Source organism: Amblyomma maculatum, chromosome 7, assembly GCF_055883805.1.
Source record: "Amblyomma maculatum isolate TAMU_Amacu chromosome 7, ASM5588380v1, whole genome shotgun sequence".
NCBI classification, from domain to species: Eukaryota; Metazoa; Arthropoda; class Arachnida; order Ixodida; family Ixodidae; genus Amblyomma; species Amblyomma maculatum.
In genome coordinates this window covers 101547791-101571233 of record NC_139350.1, presented here as the reverse complement: position 1 = coordinate 101571233, position 23443 = coordinate 101547791, and the positions used below count along the sequence as shown (strand labels likewise).

At 45.0% G+C, this 23443-nt stretch overlaps 1 protein-coding gene across 1 annotated transcript in view; it reads right to left on the bottom strand.

The window, feature by feature from the left end:
* Positions 1-10716: 10716 nt before the first annotated feature.
* Positions 10717-23443, bottom strand: part of LOC146184159 (kelch-like protein 10) — a 32024-nt gene continuing 19297 nt past the window's right edge. The window contains exons 4-8 of the mRNA XM_084608498.1: positions 15462-15679; positions 13671-13863; positions 12264-12448; positions 11705-11815; positions 10717-10913 (exon numbers count right to left, since the gene is read on the bottom strand). Of these exons, the coding sequence (XP_084464624.1) occupies positions 10717-10913; positions 11705-11815; positions 12264-12448; positions 13671-13863; positions 15462-15679 (904 nt within the window). The remainder of the gene's footprint in view (positions 10914-11704; positions 11816-12263; positions 12449-13670; positions 13864-15461; positions 15680-23443) is intronic.

The window sequence follows — 23443 nt, the reverse complement described above, 5'->3', positions numbered from 1 at the left end:
GCGATGGTTAGATGGCATTCTCGAGGCATTGCAGATGAAGCTATGTGATGTTAAGAAGATAGTGAGAGACCGGAAAGCGTGGCGTGACATGGTCCATAGGGTCACGAAGAGTAGGACACGACTGAACGCCTGAACTGAAACTGTCATGATCCATAACATTCATAAAATAATGTTGTGAGCCATACCCACGAGAGAGTAAGGAGCCAAAGAAAAAGAATTTCTCAGAAGAAGCGAAAGAAGAGCCACGAACTATTCTGCTATTCTGCTTCTTCTCCGAGTTCTCTTTGGATCGTCACAAAAATATGCCTCTCAAAATATGGGAGAGGCCTTCGCCCTGCAGTAGGTATAGTCAGGCTGATGATGATGATGATGATGATGATTATTATTATTATTATTATTATTATTATTATTATTATTATTATTATTATTATTATTATTATTATTATTATTATTATTATTATTATTATTATTATTGTTATTATTATTATTATTATTATTATTATTATTATTATTATTATTATTATTATTATTATTATTATTATTATTATTATTATTATTATTATTATTATTATTATTATTATTATTATTATTATAGTGATCAGTGTGGTTCCCCTAAACACCGGGATGCAGAACGAATGCAGTTGCACCAACAAAACCACATCTGCTTAGAGCACAAAAGCACAAAGTGCTGTTCTATTCCCATCTTGCCCATTGGCGATCGTGGTACCCTTGTAACTGTACATGCATACATAGAGGCATCTCTCAAACGTTTAGCGCAGCGCCGCGGTGGCAGAGTCGCTCGGGCTGCTGTGCCCAAGGATGACAGATCGAATCCCGTCTGCCTTTCGATGCAGGAGCCAAACAAGGCGCTATGCTATGTCAGTGCACATTAAAGAACCTCAGTAATCAAAACTGTTAGAGCCCTCCACTATTGTGACTCTCATTGCCGGAGTCACTTTGGGACATTAAACAACACCAAATTCACAAAACTAACCAATTTAACCATGTAAACAAGCCAGGAGAATGCTCTGATTTCTACGGGAATTCATCAAACATTTATTCACCGCTTTATGATATTGTTACGAATGGAATGCGTTTATATATAGATGAGGGGGGTTCTACTAGAGGCAAAGCTGGTAGCAAGGTCGACAATATCTGCGCATTCTGAGAACCCACCCCTCTGTCACTTGCACTTCTTTCAAATTACAAGCTGTCTTGGCACGCGACAATATTAACAGTAAACTCTTATACTAACTTAACGGCAATTGTGGGGCGTCGAAAAATCCGCAAGGTTTTGTGTGTATAAAAAAGCACTGAACAAGGTTAGAGGGGGGGGGGGGGCAGCCTCCGTCGCAGGCCGAATTAAGGTTTGGACAACTCGACTTTTCTTCGTCTGGGCCCAAGGAGAGGGAAGAAAGAAGTCCGCCACGTGCGTCTCAAATCCACTGCAAGCTGTGCACTTGGCCGCCTAAACATCTCTTCCCCCGAAAGCGATAACGGTTCCAAGGTGAAGCTGTTCTCAGTCTATGTGTAGAAATAATAGGCCTCAATGACATCTCATTCGAACACTAATATTTTGCCTTAGACATGAAATTTCTTTTTCTAATCTATAGACCTCAATTACTGCTTTCACAGGTAATGCATTAAAGCGGAAAGAAAATGAGAGTGTGTTGTATGTGTTCTAGGGTGCCCTAATATAGCATGCTTCAGATTGACCTAAGCGGACCCCTGCCTCTACATACAGCTGTCGTGCACATTACTCAGACCCGTTTTGTGCATTTTTTGTGGCTTTTTTCCGGCATCAAATGCAGACGGGTTTGCAATGTTTTACAAAATAAGACTACAAATTTTTAATGAGCGGAAAGAAAACAGTAATGAAAGAATGACAATTTTAAGATGTCAGGAACTACTGTTCCTAAATATTGCAGGTAATACCGCCACGAAACGCAGTGCGATAAAACAAACAATTTTTTTTTTAAATTCACACCCCATGTCAACTGATTTCAAACACTCGTTGAGAACATGCTTTCTCTTCTGTAGAGTTAATAATATTTCAAAAAAGTACATTGCCAGGCTGAACCGGTAATGCTATAGTAAATAAGAAATGACTGACACACAGCTGCTCACTGCTCCCCTCTTCGCGTGCTCCACCGGGTAGATTTAGTACAGCTGAATTGAACGATGGAAGGCAAATTATAGAATAGGAAAGATATGCATTCGCGATTCTCCTCTTAAGAGACATCTAAGAGAAGGCACAAATGAAAACTAAAGTTGTCGAGGCATTCTATCGCGTCAAACGGGTGACAACTACTTTAGCTCTTCATGTTCATTATTAAGAAACCGCGGTTTAATTCTTACATAAGAAGGTCAGAATACTTCAGCCGTCATATTTCGCACGCGTCCTGTTGCAATCCCTGCTTCGTGCTGGATTCATTGGCGTTCCATTCTTATTTTGTTATTTAGATGATCATTATAAGTCCCTGCTTTCATGTAATTAATTCACTTTGAAGTATGTGATTTTTGTGGGCTAGTTCGAGTATTTTTTTTCTTCCATCTTCTTGTGGGGTTCGGAATTTCCTGAGCTACGAATGGATTCGCCTAATTTCATTCCTTACCATCAGCAAATGTTAGTACAGGCGCCAGCTTCACGTAATGTGGAAAACAACCTCTAACAACCCTCATAAACTCAACATATCTGTAGCATGGTTGTTTATATACTTTCCTTGAAGTTCCAATATATATATATATATATATATATATATATATATATATATATATATATATATATATATATATATATATATATATATATATATACTGAGCCATACATCGAAGCAAACAACGGGCTCTGAAGTACCAATGACATTGCATGACTGCCGGGCTTTTATTTTCGGATGGATAACTCAAGCTGGAAAGCTGCCTCTCACGTGAGCAGCGCCACACGAAGATGCGCAGGTTGGACGCGCAGACGCCACTGTGTTGTGTTGCGGAAGAAGAATACGCCACACGATCGCCACAAGCTGTGTCGCTTTACCTATTTAGATAAATGTTCCGAGAACATACAGGGGCAGCGATGAAAATGCAAAGCAGGCGAAGACAACAAAGAAATGTTGGGCGCAAAATCGCGCATACGTTGACTGCGGTGCGTGCACACTGGTACGAACTCCAAAGGCAGAATGATCAAACGGCGACAAGCGCGCCCCCACTCTTTGGGGCATGGAAGGTTGACAACAGTGGTGCCGGAGTTTGCAAACTGAGGAAGTGATCTAGCATGTTGGCCCTAGCGTGCAGGTACCACAAACCTCTTTCTCGATTAAGGGATTGTGTCCTATCACTGCAACGAATACCAATCGTCACTATGACTCCTCCTACGCAAGAACGCGTAAAGCAGCTCTTCATGTTCTTGCAAATGTTCTTTCATTGCCTGAATTCTAGTTTCTTGAAGAGCACCCCAGCAACCTATATTATATGAAAACATTAAATATAACCCTTGTGAACCAGAGCCTTAGTTCAATCTCTGGACCGATCATCCCTCACGTAAGTTTAAGAATCATTTTATTAAACTCAGCAATTGGGAAGCAATGTTCTGTTCTTTTCAACGCGCGCTGCATATCCATTTAATGATGAGTCATTCACACATCTCTCCGCGAACGCCTGTTTTTGTTGTCCTTAACTCAACCCGAAATATATTAATTGTCCACCGCATATCTCTGCAGCCGACCTCCAGTGCGTATAAAGCAGAGCTTGTAGCCTTCCGATCTGCTGCTGATTATGTTCTTAAAAACATTCTAAAGATTCTAGAGATGCGGCGAAAGCCATTATAGCCTGGCGGATCGTGGCCATCAACTACGGTACCTCCACCTTGCTCTCTTCTTTTGTGGCGTGGTAGATGTGTCCGCGGAGAATTGTGTCATATACTGCGCCTTTTCTAGCCTGTAAATCAATTTCCAACGTCACTGATGCCTGCTGTACTGACGCCTCCTAGACATCTGGGTCTGCTTCGGTTTGCTGTGTGGTGCGGCGTTCGAGGAAGCGGCCAATGAAAGGCGCCGCACGGATTCCTGGATGGGATGCCGGGCGGATGACGTCATGACCTGTCACGACGGTACATCACGCGCCCCTTGAAGAACACAACCAGCATTTCATTGAACGCATCAAAAGTTCGCCGGCGTTCTTTAATTCGGTTGCAGAAAAGAAAAGGCGCACTACCTCTCACTCGCAGAATCCCGCTATCATCCTCATGGTAGAGAAGGGGAATTAGGAAGAGATTTTCGTGATCCAGAGCGTGGCGCAGTTGGTAAAACGCTGGAATGGGGATCCAAGCAATGGAGGTTCAATTAGCGGTGGAGATAAAGTTTATTCATTTATTTTTAACTCTAGCTCTCGAAAGCGTGACACCTCTACAGACAACATTCTGTCGACAACGATGATACATTAAAGGCTTTCGCCCTAACAGCACTCCCACTAGGCCTATTCATATCCATACTAATGCTTCGTCTCTGCTTGCTGCTATTTACTATTGTCGTTAAAAAGAACGTATCGCTTTTTTATCTCTTGCTCCATTCATGTCATCCCATATCCGGGGCCACTGTGGAATTTATGCTAATGAGTTAGCAGAGCATGCAGCTGCTAGTGCATGCCAACTCGGTCGATTACAAATTTCTACCGTTCCACAAAGTTACTTGTGTTCCGCACACATCCTTCTTCCCTTGTTTAATGCAGCACCTTTTGTCGTGGAAATAATGGCGGCACAGAATTATTTCATTGGATACCTGTCACTCTCAATATTCCAAAACTACGTCCGCCTCGTAATTCATCTACAACTTTAATCACCTGGCATAACACGTTCCCTTTTTACTTCAAAAAGCACTCCTTTGCTTCTCTTTCACATGGCTGCTGCGGAAAGCTTGTGTGGAAACATTGGTGACCACTTCCAGAATTGTTATCTTACTGCTCCTTTACATTCTCGTCTAAAGTCATTTTGCTCAACAGACCTTAGAGCGTCTCATTACCCGACACTTCTTAAAAATCCTGTCGTTTGTGTAGAGTCTATTAAATTAACATGCTGCAGGTTTTATTTCTCTACCCATCACCACTCAGGTTACTTTTGTTTTATTTTCCTACTCGATTTCTTATATCTTCATCGAAATATGCGCTCCAATTATTTATGGTATAATTTACAGTTTTTTTCTACATTTCTTTACTCTCTCGTTTGTCCCGTGGTTACATTGTCTTGCATCCTGGTATACGTTTTCTTTTCTACCTGCCTTATTAGGAGGGTGCATTTATAACCTGATTGCTGTAGTGGCATTCACACTGTTGCTACCTACATTCCATTCTCTATATGTGGCTAAAAACAGCGCTAACACGAGACAAAAGCAGAGAGAGGGGACAAGACCATGTGTCCCCTCTCTCTGCTTCGTCTCGTATTAGCGCTGTTTTTAGCCACAGATCATGCACCAACAAGCCCGATTTCCACCCTGTTAAAATTCCATCCTTGGATAACAGGCGACATCGGATGTCACTTTTAGATGTAGGTAAAAAGCCAGACACTCGTGTGCTGCGCGATGACAGTACACGTTAAAGAACCTCTGGTGGTTGAAATTTCCGGAGATGACTACTACGGCATCACTCATAGCCTTGGTCGCTTTGAGACGTTAAACGCTATAAGCCAAACCATTCTTATATTTAAAATAAGAAAATACCAGAATGAAATGAATAATTTTGGCAGAATACATTGCTAGCGCAAACCTTACCAGAGTGTGCAGACCAAATGAAGTGTTTTTCTTTACCAAAACCTTACCCCTGTGCCTACACACCCTTCGCCAAAGCGCAGAATCTCTGAATGCCGAAAAAAGACAAATTTATCTCAAATTAGTTTCGCTTACGTGAAGATTTCTACACACACTGAGGCATTGAATTTCAGAGCATGGCAAAAAACAAACATATTTGTGTTGTTTTGCTTTAGAGTGAATAAAAATTGCCGGGCCGAATTGTGGTTTCAGAGTGCTGACAAAAAAAATTGAAAACCTAGCCACGTGCGTAGAATGATAGAAAGGAAAATTTGGCTCCCGAAGGCAACAAGACCTCTCCGTTGAAAACTGAAAGTAACTCTATGCACACACTCTCAAAACCATCTACACACAGAGGTATTTACGATAGAAATGTCAGACACTAATGTCTGCATGGCTATAATCGAGCTGTCTATTTCTATTAAAAAAAGCAACCTTGGAAATTTGACAGCAAGAATTTTAAAAGGTAAGGCCCCTGTGTGTCCATGCAGTAATGACAGAAGGTTGAAGGACAAAGCTCGTCAGAGCAGTTTAATCCGATATTGAACGTTCTGAAGAGAGATAAATTAACCGTTGCGAAGTCACACAGATAGTATTAACGATAAAAAAAACTATGTGCTATGTACTGAGCTATCGCTAAAATTTTACAGCTGGTTTTATTCAGGTGAACCCATAAGTGAGAATTTGTATCATTACCATGCAAACACCTAAACGTCTAAAATGCGGACGTCCCGGTCGCAGTTTCTGATGCCTGATGCATTGAGACCTGCACGAGATGTTCTTCTTTGTCTGCCACATGATCCACGCAGAAATAAAGGATGTTATAAGCTTTTTTAAATTTCTAATTTTGATGCTGGAACAGTCTGTAATTCGATATCGTAAATTCGACCTAAGCGATTCAATCAAATCTCTTCAATATGGTATATAAGGCAAAATCTTCAGGAGCAAACCGATGAAATGATATAAATTTTCTCAGAAAAGGCAGTATGCGAAAGATCTGAATCAGCAATTTCTGAGCGAAATTGAAATTCCTGACATATTTATTCACAGACAAATAACGCACTAAATTATCACATTCCTGGCCGCAAAATTCGTAAGTCCACTTTTATTTACCGGGAAATAAAACATCACCGTATTTACCTTTCGGGCTGTTTCGGGTAAAAGAAAATTCTCTTATTTACTTTCCAAAACCTACGCATCACTAAAACGCTTGATAAAAAAATATTCTCGCTTCTCCTTCTCCTCATTTTCTGCAGATCAGCAAGATTTCTTACCGCTACTCGATTTTACTCAAAAGGCAATTATCTGCAGCCGGCTTTTCTCGTATCGTTTCTCCTGTACTTATTACATTCTATGACGAGAACCACTGTTTGAATTCATGCAAAAAGCGCATCTTCATTCACAACAACCATCGATGCAATACTCAAGCGGATAAGGCTTTATTCTATCAACTTCGTTCTATGGCCACTCATCTGCAATAATGCACGTTGGTTTGTTATAGACATCCGAGTAAATAAATGGTAAATGATTTTGCAATGCTGTAAAGTACTGAATTGACCCGCACGTGACTTTATCCTATTGGGCCGGACATGCTATGCGGCAGGATATAGCTCTAAAAATAGCAGACGAGAGAAAGTTCTACACCAATTGGTGTCGTGGCGGACGCACGGGTATTTTTTTTTCCAAGTTGCCACCTTTACATTGAGCATATAAGAGAAGAGACAGCATTTTGTCCTTCGACGTCCGTCGGTCACGGTTTCTGCTTTTACCACCGTACTCTACTATATCCTTAGAATTTTGTTATGTCAGTTCTGTTGCGGATGGTATTTTCACCAAAACAACATATCTGATAGAGGCGCAGCTGTGCACGTTCGTAGAATACGGTAAAGGACGTAACGACGGCCCTCCATTCGCCAAACTGGTGGACCTGCCTGAGCCTTGCGTCACCTTTACGCTCCCACCGAAGTACGGATCCTTCTCGGATCGCACACGACCAAAAACGGACAGTTTAAGCATACCTGGACCAACGCCCCCTAGACTAAAAAAAGGCCTGCGCAAGTCCCCCTCTCGACAGTCCTACGTCACGACAGTGAGATCTGGGGATAGATCGACGGCGCCGAGCGCAAGCATCCACAAGCAAGGCGAAATGGAATGACTCGGCCTGAGTGTGCGTGGCATTGCATTCGGCCGAATGTATTACCCAGATAACACTGTAACAAGAAACATCAGCTGACCATGTTGCCGCTCCCTGACCCTTTCAGCTGCTAGGTAACACCTCCGCAAACGAGTTGTGGGCGCGAAAGTCTATACTTAACAGAATGGATGAAACCGCTGAACTCACTCTTAATGTCAAAGAACATTTCCCTTTTTTTTACCTTGCACTCGCGCTTCTTTTAGCGTCATTTTGCTTATTCGTTTTTGACGTTTTCTACATAGTGCTCATTATAATCACATCTGTTAGTGGAGGGGTATTTACACTGAATAATGAGTGTGAAATTGCCTTGGGTCGATGCTCATGAGGAAGAAAACCCTGGCCTTCATGGAATACGTTCCTGAAAATGTGTGCGCGCGTGTGTGCGTGGGTGTGCGTGTGTGTGTGTGTGTGCGTGTATGTGTGTGCGCGCGTGTGTGCGTGTATGTGTGTGCGCGCGTGTGTGCGTGTGTGTGTGTGTGCGCGTGTGTGCGTGTGTGTGTGTGTGTGCGTGTGCGTGTGCGTGTGCGTGTGCGTGTGTGTGTGTGTGTGTGTGTGTGTGTGTGTGTGTGTGTGTGTGTGTGTGTGTGTGTGTGTGTGTGTGTGTGTGTGTGTGTGTGTGTGTGTGTGTGTGTGTGTGTGTGCGCGCGCGCCTCGGTGCTTCAAGTCTGTCGAAAATTCGAGCAGGCTAAACAATGACGTCACGGGCTTCTCTTTGAGCGCCTGCCGAATACGGCGGCTACGTTACCTTGCGATGATCTGGCCCCTCTGCGACAGCCTTCTTATTCCAGGGCCATAACTCGGATCGTCGGTCCAAAACAAGAGGCCTTAGCTAATGCGCCACTCACATCTCTACTGTCCGACGCCGCGGCCATGATACAGGCCGTTGTCTGCCAGCAGCTTGCCAACGTCGGCCTCTTCTCCACCCCCGTGCCAATCTCGTCACCATCGCGTCCTGTTCCACTAAAGGCCGCTGAAACCACCAGTCAAGCCACCCCCCCCCCCCCCCTCCCGCATGTTGCTACCTCAGTCGCAATTCTGCACAAAGGCGTACGTCTGACAACAGGCCAATTTCTTTCATTTGCTGTCGAGCCGGCAACACTTCGTGCTATTGCCGAAGCCGTACCTGCCCCAGCCCTCGTTCCTATTACAACGCTGACCGTCGGTACTACTATGGACCTATACGCTCCTCTTCCCAACCTGAAGAGCTCCGCCCCGCGTATGAGGGGCCTTTACACTTCCCCTATCAACCAGATGAAACTCGCCCCGACGCTGTCTCAAGTGTCCGTCGCTCCATTCGATCTCGATCCTCGCGACATCGTCGCTCCCGTTCACCGGTACCTCGTCGCAGTTCCTTCCCATCATACGCCGGCACCTACTCGGGAAACTAGCGAGTGCAGCGCCCTGGACTGACGATGCATTATCGACCTGGACTGCAAACTCGGTACTAACCTGCGCACCCAGACGTAATCTCATAGACATACTTGTTGACAAAGTCCCAGTTTCTGCTCTTACTGACACCGGCGCCCACATTTCTGTTCTCATTTCCTCGCTTTGTCGACGCCTCAAGAAACGTCTTACACCCGCTGCCTCATTTGCCGCTCGTGTTGCTGATGGCAACACAGCTACTGTGGTTGGTCTGTGTACTGCGAGATTAGCATTGCCGACTGCCACATCCCTGTGTTATTTACAGTCCTCACCAGTTGCCCTCAAGACGTTCTATTAGGCCTCGACGTTTTAACTGCACACTCCACTCTGATTGACTGTTTTTCCGGACTACTTAACCGATACCTGCCGCTCTGGACTGACTCAATGATATGTCTCCGCTCCGCTACATTTACCCGCCTGGAACCACATGCCGCTGTGTATGTGTTCATGTCGCATTTTCCCTCCATTCCTGATGGCGACTACGTTGTTTGCCCCACATGCGACGTGATTCTGCAGCTTACGATCGCTCTCCCTTACAATATTGTGCACGTAGCGAACAGCCACACCTTTTTCCTGTGTTGAACTTCAGCTTTCTTGTGCAAGTGCTACCCTCAGTCTTCAATGTGTCTGCTCTTTTTCCCGACCCTAATCCTGAAGTAATACCGTGCACCATCCCCACCTCTACAGGCACGCATATCAGGAATGGTTGCTCCTGATTTGAGTCATGTTCGTGTTCAAGCACTTACGAGCCTTCTGACTTCGTACGCTGATATCTTTGATTTCGGTGACCGTTCCTTGGGTCACACCTCCCTAGTTACTCATCGCATCGATACCGGAGGCGCCAGCCTAATTGACAGAAAACCTTACCGAGTCGCCATTCCTGAAAGTCACGTCATACAAGTTTGAAATTGTTCGCAGAAACACCAGTATATTTGTAATAATAGGCCTGACACTGACATGAAAAGCACAACGAAATTACTTAATTCCGAATTATATGAAATCCAGTCTGGCGGTAGCGTAATCCATTGTTGTCGGGTATAGAAGAATAATAGGTATAAACTATTGACGGGCGTTTTCCCAAGAGCTTAAATTGTCTGATTCGCCGTTCATTCTAACAAAGGACGCTGTGAAACTAACCTGCTCTGTCTGAACGCCAAAGGACACGCCATATACGCCCTTCTAGAACAAGGAAGAGATTCGGCCTGAACAAATAGGCCTGCTGTACAGGTTTCCTCGTTTTAGGCCCACTTGCAACATTGGAGAGTTCCACAGAGGTAAACCTGCATGTTCAGCAGTTCATAACCATCACTGGTGCAAATGGCGGGAGCTGTCGTCGTATCCGCCGACGATGTAGGTGCGGCCGTTTATCTCCATCATCCGGTGGCAGCAGCGAGGGCCTGGCATGCGCTGCACCACTAACCAAGACTCGGACGAAGGAATGTAGACTTCCACACTGCTGGGCATTTCGTGGCCGTCGTTACCACCGTTCAAATATAGCTTGCCTGCGCCAAAGTGCCAGCCCCGTCGTAAGCATCTGCGCTGCACAGCCTTAAATTTGCTCTTCCTATAATTTACACTGTCCCGGGTAAGCGTAAAGACACGGATTCCACTCTGATATGAGCCTGCTCTGAAGTTATCGGCTTAACTTGAAGCTGGCATTAAAATGGTAACATTAATTCACGCCACTGTAATCAGAAAGGCGTTAGCGAAAAGACGAATGCGGCAGCAAGTAAACCTCAGAAATTGTGCCGCTTGTATTTGTTGCTTTTGACAGCGAACGCGATGAAGGTAAGCGGGAACAACGTGTGGCTATCGGCAAGTGACTCTGCGGTCACGCTTTTTATGAATGCTTTTTAGGACTTTTAATAGCGAGGGCCACCCATATCATAAAGTTTTCAGGTTAATGAGAAGTGCAACACCTTGGTTACAAATAGAATCGGACGAGGCGCTAAGACCGTAACTAAGTGCAGTGCAAGCCACTCCATTTATCTTTTGCGTTGTGCCACAGAAAGCACTGTCACCTGTCAGCTCGATTCATCGATCGATCACTGTGACAGAATAGAATCCTTGATGCTGAGAATATAGTTTAGATGAAGCCAATAATGAATTCTGTGTAATGCCTTTCACAGCTTCAAGTGATATATGAGACCTTTATTTAGACTCAAAGGGAAGGAAACACTCACAGGCATTATGCGTCAGTTAAGTAATGAGTTAGTTCACAACCGATTATTTCTTCTCGTTAAAATGTGCGTGAGACATTCAGAAGCGAAAAGTTTATCTCATTCGAACCCACCTATGAAGGCGGAAGCTGAACCACTGCTACGTGCCCTGTACATCGGGGGCACACTGGTTCCATGATTGGAAGCGGGGTTGAACCGCTCCACGGTGACAGGGCAACCGACAGCTGCATCAAGGAGCCCGAAATGCAAACGCTACAAGAATACTGAAATGTTTAAAAAATTTGCAACTTCAGCCATAATTTTTTTCATTTACGGTAAGAATGGTCACCATGGCTGTGGCAGTGTAACGCGATACAGACGATTATTTTACGCTTAATGCATTCGACCAAACTTCTCTCAAACATCGATGATTTTGCTAGAAGGCCTCTAGAATTAGGTTAACATATCTAGGCGAACATTTCTTTAATCTTCACTTTTATGTTTTTGAGGTCTCTTCACTGTCATTCGATTAAACTTCCTTCGCACATTTCAACTGGAGAAAATGTTATCACATTTACAGTGTGATAGAGTGTACGCATGAAATGATACTATTACAGCATGGACTCATGATGCTTCCCCTATAGGTTTCAGGCAAAATGGCTCAACAGCAATAGCTCATACCGTTCTCTCTACCGAAAGCGTAGATGTTGTTCATTGCCGCAACTTCGACGTAGCCGCAAGCTACATCCATGGCTGAGCAGGGCTCCCATACACAGCGCTCGGTGCTGAAGCAGTCGCAAGAGCGCAGGCACGCGTCTGCCTGCTTCCCGTCCTCTATGTAGATGAACTCGACCGCCAACACTACGCCGTGGAATGCCCTGCATGGAAACGATTCGTGCGTCAGCGATTTGGCCATGAACAGCATGTCAGGCAACAAATATATTATGTGATTGCAGATAATCGTAAAAGCAAATGCCAAAAAAAATTATTCTTTCGCGGTGACATTCAAGAAGAAGGCAACACATGGCGACATGATGAAAGATGATTTAATGGCTGGCTTAGTGCTACTGCCAATCATCTTCTTCTCAACACTTCCCGGGGCCACCAAGCGATGGTCCCGATCGGTTGGTAGAAGTTGCTGGTGACGTGACGGTGAGAATGTTCAAGAAAAGATACAATGGAAGATTAGCTTGCCACCACGACGACAATGAAAACGGTGAAACTTGGGTGATCCGCCTCTCCTGGAGCTCTTGAGTCATCCGCCACCAGAGAATTTATGGGACTGACGGCTCGAAGTCACGTCGGGCGGCTGGGCAGGGTGGGGGTTGCGTGTTCGTGTCTTTTGGTTCTTCGGGTCCTTCGGGTCTTTGGTCTGATCTGGTCTCTGCTCAGTTAATGTGTGCGCCTTGTCTTCAAACCTGGGCTGGGAGTTGGGCAGCGGTAGTTGCGGCTGGTGTGGTCTGGGCAGGAAGGGCTGAGGCGAAGCTGTGCGGCGATATCTCAGGGCTCTTGGTCGACAGTCCCGGAGTACGAATGGCGCCGATGCTCCAAGTCGAGGATAAGGATGACTTACCCCGCACGTCCACGAAAATATTACGTGCTGATTAGCAAGAGAACGGCACAACATGACGACAGGATGAACGATAATTTATTGGCTGGCCTAGCGCTGTTGCCGATCTACTGCGCAAGTGGCGCTAGGCCAGCCATCCAATCATCATTCATCCTGTCACCATGTAGTGCCGATCTTCTTCGTAATACTATAATTGTGAGCTAAAGGGTATTGGATGCTAGAGCTTCGCTGGAATAGGATGAAATAAGCCTCCGGGGCATTTGTTGTTCGTTACATGTAGTCGTGCTCAAATTGCCTCGTTTACGTTTGATTTGCCGCTGATGGAATGATTAGTACTTCGAATTATGACTTACAGAAGTCCGTAAAGACATACCCAGATTAGTACGATAACTAGGAGAAGCATCGTCGGAAGAAACCGAACAGCCCAAAACAATATTTTTCAGTTTTAGTTCGAAATACGAGTGGGCATTATGTTACACCATGGCTCACATTTAATGACATAGCCCTTAAATATGGATAATGCATCTTGCCTGGGTGATGTTCCGTGCATGGTGTGCAGCAGCCAGCGCGAGGCTCGTGGATCGTACGGCTCAACAGCAACCCGGCACACTCTGGAGTTGCAGCCTCGCACCATGAACAACTCGTGCGGCACGCGGGGAAGCCAGCGCTCGGGATTAGTGCGGGCGAAGACCATGCAGGAAACCTGACACAGGGCTGCAATTGCTGCGAGTGAATCGTGAAAAGGTGCAATTTCTTCATGTGATCGAACAAACATTGGCAGTTTATTCCAGCGTGTTTTGAATCTAGTCTCCTGAGAAGAAAATAAAACACCTTGGGAAACATTAACGCTGTCGCTATTTCAGTGAACGTGGTGTTGCTGCTAGATGGGAAGGTGCAGAGCTCCTTTAAGTCTATACTCGGAGTTAAAGAGCCTAGAGGGAATATTATCATTCGTAACTAATGTAAAGTGATAAAAAGCGACTAAGCGACTCATGTAGCGGATGCTTTTGTATGCAAAGAAATATCGGAAAAAATGACCGGGGCAACAACACGTGCTATAGCGCTAGATATGACGGTCAAAAGACCTTATGAGTGCCCAAACATGAATGGCAAAAAGCAGACGGAAGAATAACCGGAGGAGCGCGGGTCGAGACCTATACTGTTATAATTTTCGTGTTCTACCTTTTCTGTATCAAACGGCTGCGCGAAGAGATACACACTGCTCTTGGACACGGGTAAGGGCATCTTGCTTTTGATATGTATTGAAATAAAAGTGCTCAAGTTTCGAAAATAAAGAGCTCAGATATTATTGCAACTGCAGGAGCAAGAGGCGCATCTTCAGTTCTATTCTGTGGCCGTGCAAGGTTGAGAAAATCGACAACACAGGGCTGACTAAACGTGTGTCCTTCACTGCTGCCTTTTAACGATATAGACGACACGATTGAAATGCATTTGATACTGCTCATATATTCACACTAGATGAAGCAAGGCGTTGAGCGCTCACACTGTACCTGTCAGAAGCCAGATTGTTCACTCAGCTTCCGACCTGTGGCGCTCGTTTGGTTTTGGATGCACAATATTTGGTACAGGTGTTATATAACCAAGCACTTGGGCAGTGTTAGGTATTATCTCCATCAAGGTGTTCCACATAGCGCTATTATCGTGCGAATCCCGACATTCTAGAAGGCTCTCATTAAAGCTGACTGCTATGATTCACACTTATTGACTTCAGATCTCAGGAGATTTTCTTTTAGGGGGCCTGTATGTTCCGATCCTGGCAGGTGTACCAGATGCAATTCATGCCTTGAATGAGCTTAAGCCAAGTGACGCGGCAGCGGCTACGTGGAGACAAACATCTGAAGCTACAAAAGCGCTCAAAGCAGGCACATAAGCGCTAATTTTCAATCGATGCCAATAGCGTGATTGTATAAATTTAGAAGAAAACTATTTTCTTGCGCTTTTCTCTTAATGCATCTACGTTTTCCGCTGGCGCCTTTTTGAACCCTTTCAAGACTCCTCATGCTTTTCGTTAGTTAGTATGAGTAGGTAGTATGAGTATGGTACGGCATGTATTGAGTGGACGATCCATATATTTCACCTCTTACTTGGTTGAATTGGGCCGTTCAATATTAGGCAACCTAGAGGAGCGACAAGCTTATCAAAAAAGAAGGAATACCCGTGAGGGCTTTGTGAGAGGCACTAATAACACAGGATGATAAATTTCCTTCAAATGCAAGACAGAGCGTGTTGTTGAAGGTTTGTAGAAAATACAAATTATGGGATCCAGCTACTGAGATGCAATCGCTGGATATGCAACTCACCTCTGTTTCGTACCCAGCGTTCAGTGCTTCTGCTCTTCACAGCTTCAGCTTCGTCACTCTCGGAGACCAGTGAGCCAAGCGCTATGCACACCTGCAATTCGATGTCATCGCAGTGCAGCAGCAGACGTTGGCTGGCCGAACACTTGCAGGGTCCTCTGCGCAGGTCTCCGCGCACTGTCGCAAAGGTAGGACACAGCTCTCGGAACATGATTAGTGTCCTGCGCCGCACCACCATCGGACGGTCACCACCTTGGACTTAATGATCTGAATTCAGCCACAAAATCAGCAAACGAAAATGAACAACTATTGGGATAAGATATGTTTGCGGTCATGGCTGACAGGTGACCTTCGGTGATACTGACCTGAGAAATGTTGAGAGGGGCAGGGAGCTTGCCGGTTTCTCGGCTTTTATTTCAGTCACGTAAGCCATTTTCGTTATCCAATCATCAGCCGAGATGTCAGCAATGTGGATCCTGGGAAATCTGTACCGGTGTGGACAGAAGTAAACGGAGCACGAAATTTCCCTCTACAATTTTTTACGCATTGCATAATTGAAACTGGCAGCCGTGGATGTGCAAACCGGTTGCAGTAAATTTTCACTTGGACAGTTATTTTCTTATCTCCAGTGCAGAAGCGTGATTTTAATTTGAACGGAAAATTGTGCTCCGATTACTTATGTCCGCACTTGTACGTGCTCATGAATAAAATGGAGGCTCTATATCCGCCGCACGTAAAGTATCTGGACAGACAGTTGGCAAATCGGGAAAAAATGTACCGCCTCAAATTTAGTCGAATTCGCCTTCCAGGAAATAAGGGCCCTTAATACGTGAAACGGTGCTCAAACACTGGAAGTGATAGGTGAATATTTCTTCTTAGGATTAAGAGTAACAGCAGATCCGGACTATGATAGAGAAGTAACAAGAATAATAAGATTGCAGTAGAGCCCATTTGGCGTCTACTCATGTATTGATTCTGATAAATATCTTTCAAGAGGAAAGTATATAACAGTTGCATCTTATCTGTGCTCTCTTAATATGGCTCAAACGTGGAGCGTAGAGGAAAAGGTTCAACTTAATTTGAGGACGGCGCAGGGAGCTATGAAATGGGAAATGGTAACTGTAGCGTTAATAGTGCAGAGTAGGACAGAGAAAGAACTAGAGTTAATGACATTCTAAACGAAATCAAGAAGAAATGTGCATAGCCAGGACATGTATTCCGAAAAAAAAAGGATAACCAATGATGGCTAAGATAACAAATCGGATTCCAAGGAAAGAAAGGCATAGTAGGGGGTGGAAGAATATATGGTGGGCTCGTGAGGTTGAGACATTTGCCGGTCCAAGTGGACGCAACTAGCACGAGACCGGTATCATGATATCTTTCTAGGAGTGTGAGAAAGGCTTCACCCGGAATTAAGCATAGTCCGGCTGATTATGATGAACAGCGTTCGACAGTGAGAATTCCACAAGACCCGTTTCAAGTGGCAAGCACTCAGTGCCCATTGTCTTTCGCCGATACGAAAAGGTTTCTTCAAGCTGAAGTAGAGCTTGTCTGTCTAATTGGTTCACAATTCGATACAGAAAGTAGCTGCCCTTAGAGATAATGACAAAGAGGCAAGACGGACAAAAACGCCGACTAAGAATTTTATTTCCTCAAGAAATTTAAGGCGTTAATGAGTGACCTCCTCTAATCGTCAAAAGATAAAAGCTTGGGAACAAAAAGCGCACAAGTTATCAACACGAAGGAGAACAACTCACGGCAAGGAAGATAGTTTGAAGCTTAGCCAGCCCTTTATGTAAGGTACAATCAGTAAAGTCATTTATTGTCACGAATGACCCGAGGAACCCATCAAAGAAACGATTGGTATTAGGCGCAATTACAGACCAGTAAAGAAGGTTAAAACAAACAACAAAGGTAAAATATGACACCATCTCCTAGCTGCGTCCAGGAAAAAATGGCAATGGCTTTGCTCCGCTATGCCAGTATATACGTAGCGAGATGTGCGTTTCTCTGGCTGAGCTTGTTGTCATGTATGTTTAGAAATGAGAGACATTGGGTTAACACATCTTTTGTTCATTTTGTTTGACAGAGGCGAAGACTGCCCGATCATCTGAGAAGTAGCATGCAGCGATCTCGATTTTTTCTATAGAGTACTTCAATTTGGCAGTGTCTAAACACAGTCTCGTACACTAGATTACTCATGAGTGTCAAGTTCATTTGGTGCAGCAGTCTCTCGCAAACACTTCACATCACAGGAGTACCAATCGAACACTCTTTATCCAATGGCTTGACTTTACCCTCGCAGCCCAACGTTATTCTCATTCAAGAATCGCGCATTCTTAAAGGTATTTCGGGCTACCGGGCCCTGCATGCAGCCCCTGGCAGCGATTGTGCCTCACTAGTTACCACTTATATTCGTCAGAACCTCCTATTTGAGGCCATCACTAATCTCGCCTTGTACGATCTCAAATTTTTAACCCCCTACTGGGTACACGCTTGTTAAACCGTTCATGCACTTTACTTTAAGGTTATTTCGAGACTCCAACTTCTTGATAGGTGCGGACTTTAATGCCCCGGACGTTATTTGGGGTTACCTACACACCTTCAACTTTGACGCATACTTAATGACGTATTAAACGGAGTTCAGTCAACTTTTATATTACCCCAAACTTCATTACTTGGGAAGGGGACGGGCACTAATATTCCACCATGACAGACCTCACAATGGGCAGCGAACGGCGAGATGTCACATGGAAGGTTACAGATGAAAAACTGCTCAGCGACCATTACATTATCCAAATCACTGTCCATAGCCGTACCCGTTCTCGTAAACGTAAAATTTCCCACAGAAAGGGGAATACCTTTCACACTATTCACAACACCTGTCATACTACTGGCAGTCTGCAGAGCTGGACAAAAGCACTCAAGCAGGCCTAGAAATAAGCTACGCAGGAGAGTTCCACTTCAGCCCCCTCAGATAATCCGGACCCTTACCTTGTACACTTTTGAAGAGACGGCAACGACTCTTGCGCACCCTTCGCACTCAGTCCAACAATTTTCGCTTTCTGAGCGCGTCACCGAATTGACACGACAGGTTAAAGAACACTGCGTTGCACTTGACACGAATCACTGAAACAACATTTCTAACGCCATCAATGACACTCTAAATATAAAAGAACCTAGCACTTACTCAGACAACTCCTCGGGCCTCAACTTGCTCTTGTTCTCACTAGCTAGAAGGGCTATTCGCAACTATTGGCGGATGCCTTAAACCCCCTCCGCGATCTCTGCATTCGTGCTCTCCTACCTAGCCTTTATCTCCCGTACACTAGTGCTTCCAATCCAGAGCTCAATGAGCCGTTTAAGTTCTGGGATTATGACTGGATGCTAGAACAACTAAAGTGGAAGTCATTCCCAGCTGAGGACCAGATTACGTACTCACTCATTCGAAATCTCTCTAACAAGGACAAAGGAAATTTTCTGTGCATTATAATCTTATATTGGGAAGAAAGCAGTCTCCCAGCATCTTGGAAACAATCACTTATAACCCTACAGCCAAACCCAGACAAAAACATCGCTTCCAAACCTCCACCCAGTTTTTCTAACATCATTCCTGGAAACGACCATGGAAAGGATGGTGCTCAACGGTTCGAGGATCATCTTGAACCCACAGATTTCTTTCTCCTTCCACAAATTATCTGCCCAGAAGGCGTGTCTACTCAGGACCTCTTTTTCTCCTCATGCATGAACTTGACCCTCCGCCCTCTTTCCAGATCCAAGCTATAGTGGCCTTTGGTGTGCGTAAGGCCTTTGACAACCTTGCCCGCGTTCTTCTAATAAACATCCTTGCCTCAACTTGTTGGGGTCCAAAGATGCATGGCTACCGCACTGCATTCTCCCGTGAGCGCATGGACAAGTTCCGTGTTAATGATTCTGTACCTGATCTTTTAGCCCTCATTTGTGGAACGCCTCAGGGCGCTGTTCTCTCACCCATCCTTAACCTTTTAATGGCTGCCCTATCTGGTATTTAAGCATCTATCCCAAACCTAAAACACATTTTATGTAGACGACCTTAGTCTTTGGTGCAAATCCTGGTCTCCTGGGGCAGTAGAGGAGACCCTACAGCAAGGTATTGATACAGTCGCTAGTTATCTTGACAAAGTAGAGCTAATTCCCGCACCTGAAAAATCTGAATCGCTGCTGATTGCAAAAACTCGCTGTGAACGCCAACATAGCCAGCTAATCAATCTCACAATGGCAGGTCACCCCATCCCTTGCGTATCTTCTTGCCGGATCCTTGGACTTCATATCCATGAGTCAACACATGACATAAAGCGTTATATCCGTGCCATCGTTTTTTTTTCTCGAGTCGGTGATGCTCTAAATGGCGGCTGCAAAGCATTGCTCAGGTTTGAGAGTCACTGCTGGCATCGAACGGGCCAAAGGAGGCAGATCGACGCGCTGTGAGAACAAAGGCATGCAAAGCAAGCAGTTCTACACGGAGTGTTTGCTTCTCCTCAGGTTGCAACTGCAGCTACTGCGGGCAGGCAGATGATGCTAGGGAGGAAGTGCGGTCACAATGGTCGTGGCGCGCTGCTCTCGACACGCAGAGAGCGTTCCCGTGGAAGGACAATTACACCCTCACTCGGTGTGCTCCTGTACTTCTCTGTACGGCTCGGCGCCTCTGCTCTCGTCCCCCTAACCGAATGGGCCATAAGGCCAAAATTTGGCCCGGAAAGTGCATGCCATTACGTGTAACATGCTCATTTTCTAATGCCAAGTGCTTGTGAACAGCATCCACAAGCGGCCTCAAGAGTCACAGGCTAGTAGGCTGTGGCGGCCGCTTTTCGATGGAGACTAAAAGCAAGGCGCCCGTGTGAGGTGCGACATCAGTGCACGTTAAAGACCTCCAGGTGGTTTAAACTTCTGAAGTCCTCCACTGCAGTATTTCTCATAGCCTGAGTCGCTTTTGGATGTTAAAAAAAAGCCACAGCCTGGTAAATTATGTTTTGCAGACTGCGTGAACAAGGCAGCTGTGAAAAATGGCTGAAAACAATTCACATCTACCAACATTCACTGCCAGTGACATATGGCTCACGTAGAACAAGATTTAGGCATTGAGAACTGCTCGAACTGCTGTGAACTCTAGTGACCTAGTTGAATATTTGCCCTCTGAGTGCTCAGCGGCGAGCGTTGAGCACACGCGGGGTGCAAAGAAGCATGTTATAGCGCATGCACCCGAGCCAACAAGTTTGACTTTCCAGAAGCAAATGCCGCTTCTGTTTTCAAGCAAGCTAGGAGCTATAATTGTAAGCGCACTTGAAAAGCCATGCCTTTCACCAACTGCAAATATCTCTCCACAGCTAAAAAGACAAAATTGACCCCCCCCCCCCCCTTCAGCACTGCATCTAGACATACAGGTATATTTGAGGCAATCAGAAAGCCATTGATGCGTGCAGCACAGGTGTTCCATGGCACAACTGCACCTCTGGTACCTCGCTGTCTTCCTATTTACAATATGACATTCCCTACGATTGCACCACTGTCCACAGTGGTTCACAGAAACCACTGCACATGCTTCATTTGCTGTTAGACATCAAATACTTTCTGCAACTTGGCACTCGGCATGCTCTGAAATGTTGCTAATGTATCTGGTGATGACTTGAAATGTGCCTACACCACAGTAGCGTAATGCGATGATCAACTACAGCATTGAAATCTGCAACTGACGATAGTTATCCATGCTCAGCGTCAGCCGCAGAAACTTAGGAGGCTTGTCTTCGTCGTACTTGAAACGATGTTTCAGTATTTTCGAGTCAGATTGAGGTTCTCAGAGCCAATGCTTCAGAGAGTGGGTCTGTGAATCCTTATTGTATCCACTTTCATGAAAGGCTGGGTATGCAGTAGAACGAAGTCTGCACAGTGTGTGAAAGCTGCGATGCCCCATGTTTGCAAGTGGAAGTCTAGATGTCCCCGTAGTGGTGTCATTGCCACTTATAGATGCTGTTTTCTCATGCACTCGAGGAGCAAATCAAGTGGAGCTTCATTTAAAAAAAGGGGGCCTTGAGGACCGCTTGAAGTAAAGGTGTTAATCAAGGCATGTTTGTGAATATCAGTTAACCTGATCCCTATGCACTGTTTCCACTGCCTCGTGTGGCTAGAGTATTTCTCAAGACCTTATTGGAAGGAAGGCTGAGGGACCGTTAACCAAGCTTTTCGTAAACATGGGAGTTGTGCCACTTCTACATGGCATTCTCGATCACTATTGAAAGATTCCATCATCTCACTGTAAGCTCTTGTGACCCGCTGTTGCAATCGATAATTCGCTGCTGGGCTCAAGTAATATTCGTGCACTTTTGGAGATGTGTTATCAACTATTTTTGTACAAGTTGCAATGATATACTTTCCGCACTGTTCTGTGTGCCATTTTGTTTTCTTTCTATGATCATGTATGTAGGATTGCGTAATCTTTCATTTCAGGTTTGATTTTATTCCTTAGCCCTGTGTGCTAAGCCACATCCTAGACTGCACACTTCTATTTCTCAAAGGCCATTTAAATCTCCAGTTTTGAACTGCTCTGTTCACTCTAGTTATTGTAGCTTTCCATGAAGCAGTGCTCAAATGTCTTTGATTGATAGGATATGGTTCAAAGACCATTGAAATATCTGTTCGACTAAGGTATTAAATTTTGTGATGGACTGATGCTGAACAGCCTGTATTGTTGTGTCAGTTCCTCAGATTTCTGTACTTCAGAATCGAAACTTTTTGAATTGTTATCAAATAATAATAGTGCACCTACTTACCCCTTTGTCAGAATGTTTTGTAAAGACATGAGCTGAATTTTCGGATTTTAGAATAGTCCTGCCTCTTTTTTTGCATTTTGCAGACGTCGCACAGTGAAAACCTGTATCCAAGCTCGAATCCATCAGGCCAAGAGCAGCGGAAAAGGAAACCTGTATCCAAGCTCGAACCTGGTGGACTGAAAGCAGATGTTTTGTGACCACGGTGTATAAGCTAATAAAGCCAATCCAGGTGACCACATGTATCTTTAGGACGCTTGCATTCTTTGCACTTGAGACTCATCTCATGGAGAGCATCATTTCTGCAAAACATTTTGTGTCATAACTGTAGCAGACACTGATTCAGGCCTTGCACAAGGCCTAAAGCTGGCATTTTAGTATTATGCGCAACACAAGCATGAGGTGTGATGTAGGAGCCTTGCAACCATGCAGAGTATCACCATAGCATGGTAGCATTCCCATGCCGAATGTCTCTTCTCTGAGATCAGACAAATGTATCGCACCTTCAGAGTGCACTCATTCCTTGCACTAGGTGAGTGCCCACATCCATGCACTCTGAAAGTTGATACCTAAGCACAAAATTTGCCGCACACACACGGGTACAAAAGTCCTCACAGTGTGCACGCCTTCTCGCCGTACGCACGTCGCACGTTCTCCCACCGTGCACACGTCGCACGTCCTCACATCGCACACCCTCGCATCGCACATCCTAGTGTCGCACATCCTTGCATCTCACATCCTCGCATCGCACAACCTCGCGCTGTGCGGGTCGATAACCATGCACAGATAACCACGCAGAGCCTCGCACAATATTTTCAGTTGGGCAGCCGTTAAAGTTTGTAATCCGCTTAAGCATCTAGTTCGCCGCATTGTCAATAAACACGCCGGGCTACGCGAGGGTCAAGCCAGGCATCTTGTCCATGCATTAGCACTCAGCAAAGTTTTACATATAGTTCCATACATTGCTGTACCATGTAGCCGAAGATATGACATATAGAAATACATTAGACCAGGCTGCCTTTAACGTCCGTGTAGTACATACGTCCACAGAGCGCCTATACTCTCTACTGGCGCCTAGGAGACCCCTCCTTCCTCGCTACCAGATATCCTCAGAGTAACCCCCATTCCAAAAAACGTTGCACTCGATACTGTCCCAGGCAGACGTTCCGCTCGCGTTTGCAATCA